The sequence below is a fragment of the Cyanistes caeruleus genome, chromosome 4, assembly GCF_971803275.1.
Source record: "Cyanistes caeruleus chromosome 4, bCyaCae1.hap1.1, whole genome shotgun sequence".
NCBI classification, from domain to species: Eukaryota; Metazoa; Chordata; class Aves; order Passeriformes; family Paridae; genus Cyanistes; species Cyanistes caeruleus.
Window position 1 is genome coordinate 22,774,577 of NC_141704.1, and position 13,922 is coordinate 22,788,498.

The 13,922-nt window shown below is 39.2% G+C and overlaps 1 protein-coding gene across 2 annotated transcripts in view; it reads right to left on the reverse strand.

Moving 5' to 3' along the window:
- Positions 1 to 13,922, reverse strand: part of KCND2 (potassium voltage-gated channel subfamily D member 2) — a 267,398-nt gene that overhangs the window by 17,928 nt on the left and 235,548 nt on the right. For both annotated transcript variants that reach the window (XM_086887018.1, XM_086887017.1), the window contains exon 3: positions 1,893 to 2,055. In XM_086887018.1, the coding sequence (XP_086743144.1) occupies positions 1,893 to 2,055 (163 nt within the window). The remainder of the gene's footprint in view (positions 1 to 1,892; positions 2,056 to 13,922) is intronic.

Sequence of the window (13,922 nt, forward strand, 5' to 3'; positions counted from 1 at the left end):
ACTCAAGCAGTTGCTATTCAGGAAGAGATTATGGGGAATAGCAGCCAGTCTACTAATCTAACTTTTGTGAGCTATTTTCTACTGTCCATTTATTTTTCACTGACAAATGGTGCTGGTTTTTGGCTGTGGTAGAGTTAATTTTCTTCACAGTGGCTGTTGTGGGGCTGTGTTTTTATGCTTCCAGTTCTCTCCCTGATCCTGCTGGTGGGGGACTGAGTAGCTACATGGGGCTTGGATGCCGGCTGGATTAAACCATGAAATAAATGTAAAGCAGGCCTAGAAAAATGTGTTTTGTGGCATACAGTGGGAGACAGTTTCTATCTGAAAAGGTTGTGTCTGCAGCTATTATGAAAGCTCAGAGCAGGCACAATGATTGCTGGGATCGAGCAGATCTGTTACCCATGACTGCTATAGTGCCCAGGGGCACAGAAAAACAAGGTAGTGTGGAAGTGACATGAGAGGGGAACACACAGCTGGAATTAGTCTGTGGGACAAGGCATGCAGAAGAGTGGATAGAATTAGTAGATAGGTAATGTACAGGATTTAGAAATCCCTGAAGTGGATTTCAGATCTATATTTTAGATCAGGTTTCTAGAGAAGTATGATATTCTTGTGATACACCTGTTATTTTACTAGCCGTTTTCCTCATCTGACAGCATTTTTCCAAGATGTGGCCATTGAGGTGGTGTATCTTTCACCTGGGCCTCTGAGTTTCTTGGCCATGTTTGTTGGGTTTTTTTGTTTTTTTAATGGAGAAATCAGTCAAAAAGGTGGCCAGAGAAGCACACAAACATTTTGTATGAGACCATGGTGCTGTTGTCAGTATGAAGCAGATGCATTCCCTGGTGTATGTATGCAGTCCCCAGCCATGGTCAGCCTGCACACTTCCCCCAGCAATGAACCTGCTCTCCTGAGACTCAGCACCTCTGAAGAGAGGCCACAGGCCCACAGAAAGCCCAACCTCAGCCTTGGCAATCATGCAACCTGTGTGGCACCCGAAGCATTCCAGGTGCCATCCGCAGAGGGGCGGAAGGTGGAGCATCTCAGCTCCCGGAGCAGGGCTGCAGGGACAATGGGTGTTCCCTGAGCTGCCTGGCACCTCGGAATTCAGAGAAGTGGGTTAGAACAAGGACATTGGCAGTGATGTGAGGATGAAAGTGACTGTCCAGGCTTGGCTGCATCACTCCTGATAAATACTTTTCTTCCTAGCCCCTGACATTGTCCATATGTGTCAGGAAGGGAAACAGACTTCTTTTAGATCTAGTGGATATTTTAGTCAGAGATGCAGTAAATCAAGGAACCTGGAAAAACTGACTTTTATTTTCATTGTTTTACCTGATTGAGCTGTTTGTCTGAAGCCTTTTAAGCAAAACAGAACTGAGGAGACAAGTTTCTCAACCATCAGATTCCCCCAGAGACTGAATCTGGGACTTTAAACCTGGATTAGTGAAGCAATCTGTTAGCAGACATGCTAGAAATCATTATTAAGTTTGAGGTTTTTTGTTGTTTGGTTGGTTGGTTGTTTTTTTTTCCTCAGGAGACTGTGGTAGAAGGAAAGTCTGCCTGAAAAAATACAGAAGAATCTTCAGTGGATGAGTCTGTAGCTACTGTCTAAAAACCCTAGATCTAGTCTAACAAGTGGGATGAATTACCAAAATATGTCTATACATTTTGACAGAAAAGATGAATGAACTGATTTTCGTTTGTGTTGGTGATTTTTTCCTCACAAAAAATAAGACAGTGTTTGCATCTAGGACCTAGGTTAGGCATGTAGCACATACATACAGCGGTCCTCTTGCTAAGAAACACACACTATAATGACACACAGCGTGTAGAAAATCATATTTTATCTATTGTTCAGCAACATAAGGGGGAAGAAATTAGAAGCTCACCTTTTGTGCCCTGCGCTTGTCTGCTCGTTGATTCTGGTGGTATATACGGCTGAAGTTGGAGACAATTACAGGAACTGGCAGAGCAATGACCAAGACCCCACTCAGGGAGCATATTGAACCAAAAATCTTTCCAGCTATTGTCTTTGGCACCATGTCACCATACCTGGGTTAAAGAAAACAAAAGGCTTAGTAAAGACAAAATTTCTTCTAATAATTTAATTTTGCAATGAATTAATTGCACAATATTTTTTGCTTCACTTGCAAATAATACTTGCTGCACATAGATAATGCTTTTACACATATTCTCACATATACATCGTGCCCACTGTGGTGCACAAATAATTTTAATTTAAAACAGATTTTGTGTCTCCTGTCTGTCAAACTGGGGGCAGGTAAATCACATGTTTTACCTGCTGTACTCTTCCCAGAGTACCTCTATTGCAATGGAGAGAGAATGACCTTGCAAAGAAAAAAAAATCAGTGTTGAAGTTCAGTCCTTACACGGTTTACTTGAAAGAACTCATCAATTTCATTGGCAAGATCAGAGAGAGACCACTTGGTAAATTAGATACTAAACTGAATAATCTGTTGTCTCAAACTGATTTAGTACTTTCATTTAGCGGGGTGACACATTCTTGCAACAAGTTTCTCAGGAAATCATGGACTTTCTATCACTGTATTTTTTCAACTTGGCTGGACACAAGCATGGCTGACCTAACTTCTTGTTGGCATGAGAAGCTGGAGTAGCTGAGTTCCAAATGTCCCTTCTATGGTCTAGGTGAAAGCAAACATGAAAAACACAAGCCACAAGCAAGCAACCAAATTAAAACTGCAGTCCTGGCAGTGCTCTGAATTACTAAAGCTACCACCTTTCCTTATGATATTGGATATTGTTTTGTCCAGCAAGTAAGAACAAAGTGTTACTGATGTATGTAAAGGCACTCCAGTGACAACTTATTAAGAGATTTTAGCTCTGCATTTTGCTATATTCTAAAGGGGACAAGTATGTAATTACATATTACAGAGTTTAATAAAAAGATTAATTATTTTCAAGTACCATTCAGTTTTTACCTCTATTGGATTTTAGGTTATTAATAAACATTGATTTTAGCTTGTGAGTTTAGTATGCTTGTGAAAAGAGAGATAACATACTCCCTATTACAAAGAATTTATAAACTCAACACAAGGAAAGCTAAGAAATAAAATTGCAGGGGAACAGTGTTTAGAATATAGTATCTAGAAAACAAAACCTGTCTGTTCAACAGGAACTGGAAAAATAATAGAGAAGAAGGGAGGTCTTCAAGTCAGTGTCCAAATGGTGCACCTAATCATGAGGAATGGATAAAAGGGTGAGTTTATGGGATGATGGAGAAACTATATGAAGTTAGAGGACACCTTCTAGCAATGAGAGCTCAGGTCATGTCAAAAAAAGGTGAAGATGAATGGTTTTCATTTTGTAAGATGTGAGGAAAGTGTTGGACATAAATATTCAAATAAGTTTTCATCCAGGCAGATATAATATAGATGACCAAGGCTCAGACTCTTGACATAGATTATGTTGTGTTAAATAAATATTTGGTTGCCTTAATAAGCATATCCAAGCGTAAAATATTCACATGAATAATGTAATTAATACTTCTGCCAATATCTTCCCCCCCCACTTACTCAGAATTTGAATGCTATTAGTTTCTCGTTTTGTGACATGGCAGGACTGCATGAAAAATGCATAATTTAACAAAATCCATCTTTTACATGAATAATATAACTGGTCTTAATTAAAGATATCTAAAAACTGGAAAAACACTAGAAAGAACTTCATGCTTTCCTTCACATCAACATTTGCAACCCACAACATAAGCATTTTTGGTGCTTATCTCTTCCTAAAGCCTGAGCTGACTATCAACCGTATGCATGACCAGCTGTTTTTCTTTGGGCAAGGAAGAGGATAAATGACCTTTCAAGGTCTCTTTAACAAATAGGATCCCCAACACCTTACTAACCCCATTTTTCTCCAGGCAGAACAATAGAAAAGCAGTAGGCATAGGGCCAGGGTGGTGAGCTTTTTGGACAAGACCTAGGATCAAATCACTGGTAAACGTCCTTGCTTTACACTATTCACTAGTTTTACTTCATTCTTACAGATACAAGTATTTCCATATATTGGATTGAACTGTGTAAACAGAAACCTGACACAACCAGATTTCGAAATGAAGAATTGACACGTACCCAGTACTAGATCTCTTAAATCAGATCTCTTAAATGAGATTTCTAAACCTATATGTAGATGACTTGAAATGCTAAGCTGCTGAACCTCCATAAGCTTCTATTGTCACTGATGGCAGGTGTGGACAGAAGGCATTGCTGGCTCTAATTAATTTGGCTTGAAATTGCTCAGGGATATAGTTCATCCTGTTGATAATGTGACACTATAATTATATGAATAAAGAGCAGACTGGAGCTTTAGGAGTTGTGACAGGAACCACAAGCTCATCTATCTTTAGCATTTCAGTATTTATGTGTGGACCTAACCAGCGACATAAGCAGATGCCTTTTCATAATATTTTAGTGTGACAGAATGAAATAAAAATATTTAGGATTGTTTGACAGAAGAAGGTATTTTGCAATGTTTTTCTTACCTTCTGGACAAAATATCATGCATATGCATATAATGCTTACTTTAAAATAACTTGGTTTTGGTTGCTTTTCTTTTTAGTCTGCATCAATTGTAATACAGTGACATTTTCCAAAGGTAATGTTGCTTGCTTGTTATTTAGTGCTAGTAATACCTTTCACATCATTAATAATTTTTACATAATTAGTTTTTCTCCTGTTGCTAACCACTGTGCTGGAGTTGTTTAAATAAAATTATGGTCAGAAAAAATTACTTCAAATAAATAAATCTTCCTACTTCTCACAGGGTAAGAAACATATTTGGGTACTTTTGTGACAAAACAGAGGTTTTGTTACATTTGCCCTGGTTAGCCTTGCTCTCCTCTGGGACAGTGACACAGATTTTAGTCTAGCATAGTCATGATCAGAATTACTAATGAAGTTCCTCCTCCTGAAATAAACATTACCTTTAGTTATACCTCATATATCACTGAACACCACCAATGGAAATGGATGACATAAAATGAAGGGAAAATTCCTTCCGTAACCCCAACTGCAATTGTTTTATTATGTGGAAATTCTCAACTGAAAAGAAGAGTCTAAGTCCATTTTCAGATGGCAGGGAAGCTTTGAGGTGCTAGTATTTCAAAGTGGAAAATTTATACTTAATCTCTAAAACAAATTCTAAAATATGATTTCTTCAGCCACAGAGATACAACAAATGTAGAATCTTATTAAGCAATTTTCACAGACTCCTTTTTCAAAAGGGAACTATTTTAAGGTTTTATCTAGTGCTACTCTGCTTGTCTCACTCTTCTTCAGGCTAAAACTGCAAACATATTCTCCTTTATTTGCTTTTTTCCCCCTTGTTGCAGTCATTTCATAGCTTTGTATATTGTCTGTTCTGCATATGTCTTTTATTGTAGCCAAAGCTCAAGTCAATCTTTGGGCATTTATGATTTGTACTGACAGTCTAATTTTGTAATGTCAGAATTGTCATTCCAATATTTTATGTTCTGGATGAATGAAGAAAAAGAGGCTTCATACTGATCCCAGTTATCAATCAGGTGCATTCTACTTCATTTGCCAAAAAGGGAAGGGAAAAGACTATGACAAACTAGGTGTGTCAATCAAGGTTTATCAAATCACAAGTCAGAAACAACATGATCACACTAATGCTTAGGTTTCACTAGATCTACTCCAGACAGGCCAGGCGTGCTATTCCTTGCAGTCCATGGATATCTCTTCACTAAGTGACACTGTACAGGGATGGATGGATGGATGGATGGATGGATGGATGGATGGATGGATGGATGGATGGATTTACACGCATGTAGGTTTGTCTCGGTTGTTGGTACTCACCGGGTGACAGACCACTTTTGCATATTTGACTCCTTATTGCAAGACAGACAGGATGCCAGGGGATTCCTTAATTTTGCAAATAGTGTATCTTTCAGAGTGTTGATGTGAGTAACATAGGTGTGATGTAGCACTTTGCATGACAGAATGGGGGGAGCTAAATGCAACTCGAATCACGTACAGAAGATATAGCTCTTGCAGGAGCTTGGGGAACACAAATGTATTTGGGGTTAATAATACCCAGGCAGTAATTTCAGCATTGTCATGTGAGATCTTGCCCAGGGATGTCCACCTGCCAGCACACTACTGCTTTCTGATGAGTAGAATATATCTGGTGCTGCATACCCATAACTCAAGAAATCTCAGACAACACAGGCGGTATTTGTGGCATCATCACCCATCCATCTTATTCCTGAATCTAATGAAACCCAGTTTTTGATGGCTATAAGATGAAATATTTCATAAGTCAAAGGTTGAAGTTTTAACTGAAGTGAGTCATACTTTCTGTCCATTTTCCCTTGATGTGAGAGAGAATGTATTTTCTTTAATAATCTTAACAAATGAGGACAATGCTGCTTATTTAACTCCTGTTTGTTTGTTTGTTTGAACACAGGAGTAAATTTTTTCCGAGTGAAAAATAAGTGTATTGTGGGTGTCAAAATAAATAATGATAGAAATTGTAATTTAGCATATTTGTGTGTGTGTTACATCAGAAATTAACATTTTAAGTAGCTCACTTTGGGTCAAACACCCCCAAGCGACCTCTGTACAAAATCTGTAAAACTGGAGGACATATACTGGAAGAATAAATCCAGCATTTGCATTTTTGCAAAGCCTAAATACTCAAGGCTGAGCTGGACGGACGCAGTAAAGGTTAAAAAACCCTCACTACGATGGGGCTTTCCGACACTAGAGGGCGTAAACGCCATTAAAACCAAATGCAAATGCAGAAACAATTTAAAATGCGTGTTACAGATACATATGCCCTCTTCCACCTCTTTCGAATTAATTTACATTATTTAAAGAATTATTACATTGATTGAGGTCTGTTGTCTGCTCCCATATTATTTGCTGTAAAGGAAATCTAGTAACATTTTTTGTTTTCAAACATGTGAAACATCAGAAAATAATGGGGTTGTAAAATAGATGCAAAGACATTAAAATTAACTTGTTAATACTTATTTTAAAAGCAAGGGAATTTATTCCCAAAGAACAATGGAAATAGTTTGAGATCCATGGAAACTAAACAATCTTTTTAGAAGCCGGCACAGCTCATATTTTTTCATGTGTGGGGGACAAATTACATTTCCCAGTAGATTTAGTGGGTCATCCAGGCAGAGCTCAAGATTTGTGCATGGGAGTTGATGAAAAGAGCAGTGCCCTGCCTCTGCAGGGCAAGGACTATCCCCCTGGCCTCCAGCTGCTGCCTTGCTGTGCCAGGGTCAGTGCTTCACCCACCTGGCTGGGATGATGATGCATCTGCTCTCTTGTCTCCTGTCTCAGCTAATGGCTCTTTCCTTTCCTCAGGAAAAGCCCCAGAGGCTGCTCTGGTGAGACTCTCAGAGAAGATTATACAGCTGCTCACTGGCCCGTGAGTTTCGGCTGCCAGCCACCCACTCAGACACACATTTACATCCTGGTATAGGAGAGGAGGCAGGAAAAGCAATTCCCATCCTCTCTGGCACTACCAAACAATAATCATGGCCAATCTGACTTACTGTCCTGGTTTTGGCCAGGTCTGAAAATAGCCTAATGATTTTGGACAAGCGATTTCTAATAATGCAAAATATTTCTGGTTGTGTGAAGTGCAGAACAACATTACATAGATTACTTCAAATTTTATTCCAGTCCAGGAAGATTCTGCATGGAGTTGAAAATAATCTTCTTGGATGCTTTTACTGCTGTGCAGGGCTCTCTGCTGCACTAGCTCTCTCTTCTCCCTAGTCATGATGGACATGGTCCCCTCTGGGTCCACAAATGTTCCTTCAAGTGCCGGCCAGTATGATCATCCATGAATGATGAAAAACACATCTTCCTCTCAGAAGTGGCAGTGCTCCCTGGGTTTCCCAGCCTGCAGTGCAAGAGAATTAAAATAGTGCCCCTGCACCTGGCTGGGTTAGCAGCTCCTGATATACAGGATTTCAAATAATAGTCAGGCGATCTGAGGGGGAGGGCGGTTGGTTTTTGGGTTTTGTTTTATTTTGTTTGTATATGTACCAGGGGTTTTGCTTAAACAGATTTGCACAGGTGGACTTTAATACTTAGAGGTCGAAACACAGGAACTTTTGTATGGAAAAGTTAAAAGGCTTGGCCAAGGAAACACTCCCAGCTTCTTGCAATTCAGATCAAGTTTCACATAGCCAAATTTTTTTCTGTTTTCCTTTACCACAAAATATTAAATTCAGAGAGGTAAAAGATATCTTTTGTTGTCATTTCTCCCTCCTACCTGAGCAAATCATCACAGAAGTACGATGCCTGCTCCATCCCTTCATCCTGCATGGGGGATTTTTAAGCTATCAGAGGTACAGCTCAGCTGACTCCCAACAGCAATATTACAGTCACAGACATATTACTGAGATGGCATTCCTGTTTGTTTTTACACCCAGTCTTCAGAAGCAAAAATAAGCATGTTTGTTTTTAGGAAAAACAAAATGTTTCTGAATGGATCCAACCCTTCATAAGGATAAGAAAAACAACACAGCACCTAAACTGTTCTTGATATAAAACTTGCAAGCTGCCTTTCCAAGTGTTTCCTGAATCATGATGGTTCTCACAATACACTGGCCATCACCCACAAGCACAGGTGAAAATGTTCCTTCTTTAGAGTTTGCAGGCAAAGGGAGCTTTGCACAACCCTTCATCCAGAACCAGGATTCTGCACCAAGTGCAGGTGCCCAAGCCATCTCCTGCCTGAAGGAGTGTGACAATCACTTCAGAAGGTCTCTGCAGAGGAAGCTAGTGCTTCCAAACCCCATATTTGTTCAAAGTGATGTAGACATCATGTCCCATTATCAAGTAACTCAGAACTGAGTCTTCCAGCAGTGGTTTTTGTGATAGAGATGCTCTCCTGAGAGATCTGGATGTTATTTGTTGGGATTTTTTGCTTAGTTTAGTGGATTGAGGACTGTATGTCAGCAATAAAATTAATCAGTTAGACTGCCACACACTCTGCAAAGGATGAGTGACTCGTTAAGCCCTGCCTTTGTGCCCTCATGGGGATGTGAATAAACCAATCTCCATTAGCTCCCTTCAGAACTAGAAGACTAGCTCTGGGACTAAGCACATACATTGTAAGGGAGCAAATATCAGTTAACAACTTTAAATTTCAGATCACTTAAAAAAAGACCATCTGAAAAAATATAGAAACTAACCATTCTAAGAGTACAAAAAGAAATTCTATGCATAAAGCAATACTACAGACATGTCAAATTACATTTGACAATTGCTAAATGGGGCCCTTGTCTAAAGAGAATGCTGCAGATTGTTATAAAGCTGTTCCCTAGAGCCTTCAAGCTGCTTGGTAACTAAATGCTGGTGAGTTGACACTAATTAGCCATTTATTTCAACATTGCATCCAACAACAGATAATATAAATTGCTACTGGTAGTAATTTTAAGTGGAATTTCTAAATAAGCATTTCAACTGTGTTGCCTTAAGGATTCAGCCTGTACAGTTACAATTTTGGAGCTAATTCTGTTTATAAAACACTACTGTATGGGAATGTGAAATGAGCCAGGTTTGAAAGAACGAGTCTCAGACGTTAAGTAAAAATTACTTAATTTCTTAAAATGATCTTTACTCCTAAGAGTATGATATCTGATTAACATTGAATTAATTTATTACTTTATTGTATTTAGAATTCTAAGTGTTTAAGATACCATGGTGATGAACAGAGAATAAATGCTTGGCTAGATGCTATTTCATAAGAGGGTTCAAAGGATTACCAGAAGAATATACTTTTCTGGTGTCACTCAAATATGTATTTTCTGGGCCATGATGCAGACATGCAAATTTTTTCTATGTGAGGTTAAAAGTAACTAAGAGGGGAAAAAAAAGACAATTTGATCTTTGCTCCTGAATTTCTGGCTTACTTCACAAAGAAAAAATATTCCAGGGTCTTTGCTCCTAAAAATCAATGACTTGCATTACTTAGCTAGGACCTAATTTTCTAACAGTTTTTTTGTCAGAATATGAACCCACACACAAACACATATATAGGATGAACTGAGCAGCTCTTTCATAGTTTATAAATGAACAAAAAAATGCCAGCATTAGTTCAGACTGAACCTTCACCTACCCTAATATTCAGTCTCCAAAATTGAACCTGAAGCAGACAAACATACAGGGGAAAAGAATCTGCTAAATATACATGATAATATCATTGAATGATCTTCCAACCTTCAACCATTTATAAATAACTGAAGAAGTACCAGCTATATATATATTTTTTTTGTAGTTAGTGACCCTTAGAGATGTGCACTTCCATGGGCTTTATTCTGATCCTTTAAATCTGTGCACATTTCTGGAACTCACAACACTGGCAGTTAGTTAGAGTGTCCTTTAAACTCTTCTGGCTGCAATTCCTTCTTCCATGTGATACCACCAACCAGGTTTTTGTATTCAAAAAAGCATCTGGTGATATTCTCCAGCCACCCTCCTCCTGCCTCTTGTGTTTTCATACCTACTTACTTTATCTCTGTCCTAGGCTGACAAGTCCTACTATGCTCATACAGCATCTGCTCCCTATATTTGATCATACTTTTTATTGTATTTTGAATCCCCTCTATTTTTTTTACACTGTTTGTAGGAAAACAAGACCAGAACTGAACACAGTTTTCTAAAAAGAGATACAGACCATTTCAGGATAGCTTATATTTCTGGTCCCAGCTTGGACAGTGAGTCATTATTATTCACAATGTTAATGCATGGTTTTCCACCCTTGTTATTTCTCTGTCCAAATCTTTATTGGTGGGAGCTGATGAAATTTTCCTTGCTTCCCAGATATCTATCCCTGAGAGAGGAAAAGGAGCTGTTGGGTGTCTGGCATAATCTGGGTATTTTGATGACTGTCATCACATAATTTGTACAAAATAATCATTGGAATGGCATAGCTCAGCCAGCACCTGTACTAACCAGACAAAGAAAATTCACCCCTAGATTTGGACCAACACTTAGGTTAAAAGGAATGTATCTTTGTTTGTCCTATGGATATGAATTTTTGCTTTTGGGTTCCTTTGCTGTTTTTTCCTTCTCCCCTTGTTATTTCAGAAAATCCTTTTTTTGGAGAACTGGATTAAAAAGCAATATAATGTTAAGAGACAGTGTTTTATATCTTGTGGACAAATTAACAAATATGAACCAGGATGAATGCACACCGGTCCCAAAGGCTCATAATTTTAAATAAATTGATACAAATAAAACAGAATATAAAGAACTTCCAGCAGTTCCTGTCTGAGACATTAACTGGAAGCAATGTGAACAGGAGCTGTGTGAGATGTAGTGACTACACCAAGTGTTTAGTGACACCAAGGGTTGCTGTAAAGAGAGTCCAGTTGCAGGCTCCATTGATTCCCAGCAGGACAGACTAGATTTTGACACATTCCTCCTGGGAAACATTTCCAAGGCAACTGATAAATATCACCCATCTAATCTCCCTCACCTGGCCTTGGTTCATGGGCACTTTCTGTTCCCTTAGACACCTCATGAGCACATGGAAGATGACAACCCAACACAATTCTGAGTCCTTCTAGGAGCATGCTATTTGGTAAATTTTTTCAGCATCATGACTAAAATTAGGATTGAGCTGTGAAGCACAGCTTTTGGTGCAGATTCAAACTCACTTTCTGAAGCCCAGGGGTATGTTTTGATGTGCCACCTTGTTCCAGCAGAGAGAGAGTTTTCCTATTAGTTGTGTGATTAGGTATATTCCAGTGCTCATACCAGAAATATTGCTGAAAATTTTATATAATTCATTTCTACTACATTTTTCCTTTTAGTTTCAATACTTGTGCTAAATAGCAGCACATTCAAAACAAAGCATTGATCTGCCAATCCAATCCTAAATTTCTCTTGAGTATATATTAGCCATCAGGTAAAACTGCTCCAAGTATAAATCACATTAACACTAAAAAGCACTGTGAAAGTTTGCAAGGACAGCCATGCCTCTTTTTGTGACAGCTACTGGGCACAGCACTGAGATCTGTGAGTTGACTGCAATTGGGAATCAAATCCAGCTGCTCCCATGTTCAAATAAAACTGACTGACAAGAGGTTTTAGCCACTGTTGGCCTTCCTGCTGTTCAGCACTCTAATAGGCAGATCAAAATCTAGGTAGGGATGATTCCCAGCAAATTTGCAACTCCTTCTGTTTTTTGGTTTGTTTTTTTTTTCCCACAGGGAAGTTTGCTGCCTTCTTGGGGCCCGGGTAAGGGATATTACTAGGAAACTCCCTGATCTGTTACAGTCCTCTGACTATGACCTCTATTAATTGTCAGGTCTGTAGTGATGAGATTAAAGAAATTAATCCTGGAGCAATCAAAATGGACTTCAGGGCACTGGGGCATTTGGTCAAAGGTGTGTGTGTGCAAGGAGGGTGGTTCAACAAGGCCAAGTGGCCTTTGGTTGCTATAACCCCATGCAGAGCTACAGGCTGGGGGCAGAGGGGCTGGAAAGTCTCCCAGCAGAAAAGGACTTGCAGCTGGTGGTTACAACTGGCTGAAATGAGCCAGCTTGTGCCCAGGTTGCCAAGAAGGCCAGTGGCATCCTGGCTTGTATCAGAAATAGTGTGGCCAAGAGGGAAAGAGTGATCTGTCCGTACTTGGCCCTGGTGAGGCCCCACCTCAAGTCCTGTATCCAGTTCTGAGCCCCTCAACTCAGGAACAACTCTGAGGTGCTGGGGCAAGTCAGAGATGGAACAAAGAAGCTGATGAAGGGGCTGGAGCACAAATCTTACGAGAAGGGGCTGAGGGAGCTGGGGTTGTTTAGTCTAGAGAGAGGAGGCCAGAGGGGACTGCACTGCTCTCTACAACAGCCTGAAAGGACCAGATAGGGGTTGGCCTCTTCTGCCATGTCCAAGTGGAAAGATGAGAGGAAATGGACTCACATTGCACCAGGGGAGGTTCAGATTAGATATTGAAAAAAAAAAAAATCGTTGAAAAGAGTGGTTAGGCACTGGAATAAGTTGCCCAGGGAGGCAGCAGAGTGACCATCTCTGGAAGTGTTCAAGGAGTGTCCGGGTGTGGCATTTGGGGATAGAGTTTAGGGGTGGTTACAGTGGTGCCCACATTAAGGTTGATGGTTGGACTAGATGATGTTGAAGGTCTCTTCCAACCTTGGCGATTCTGTGATTCTGTAAAGTTCCCAGACTGCAATAAAGGTTTGCTTTTGCTCATTGGCACACCTTCCAACTTAAAAACATCCTGGTTCTTCTTCCACATATTAAGTCCCCTTAGACAACACAAGTTTACTATGTTAAAATACTGATAGAAGAAATATTTAAAAAATGTTTTTGAAATAATAAATAGAATTATTGCCTTCTCTTTAAAAACAATTATCCTCCCAACTTTCTTTTTATTACTTGTTTTGCTTCACATATTTTCACCTCCCTTGAAAATAAGCTTTTGTGTCACATTCAGCACTGGCCAATTAGGCCAAGCTAATTTTTTGCTTGCCAACATAACCACCAATGGATCTGTATTATTTTTATATTCCTTCAGGCAGAGCTGAAAAACATGAAATAGCTTTTGTCAGTGTGACACAGCTACTGGCCTAAGTCTCTAGGGATCTCTGCCAAATATTGAATACTTCACTTATTTTTTCTCTAATGCCTACTTGAAATCTGTTCAATGAAGTGTAAAAAGTACTCATATATTTTTATACACATACACACACATGATAAATGATATATAATTATATATTATACATATACATTTTATATTACATATAAACAATTAGGTAAGACTAAGAACTTTCCCTGCAAAGTAATAATAATTCCATTGTAAATCTTTTGTGCACTAAAAGATTTATCACAGTCCAATCTCTTAATGTCCCTTTCTAGCTAGTA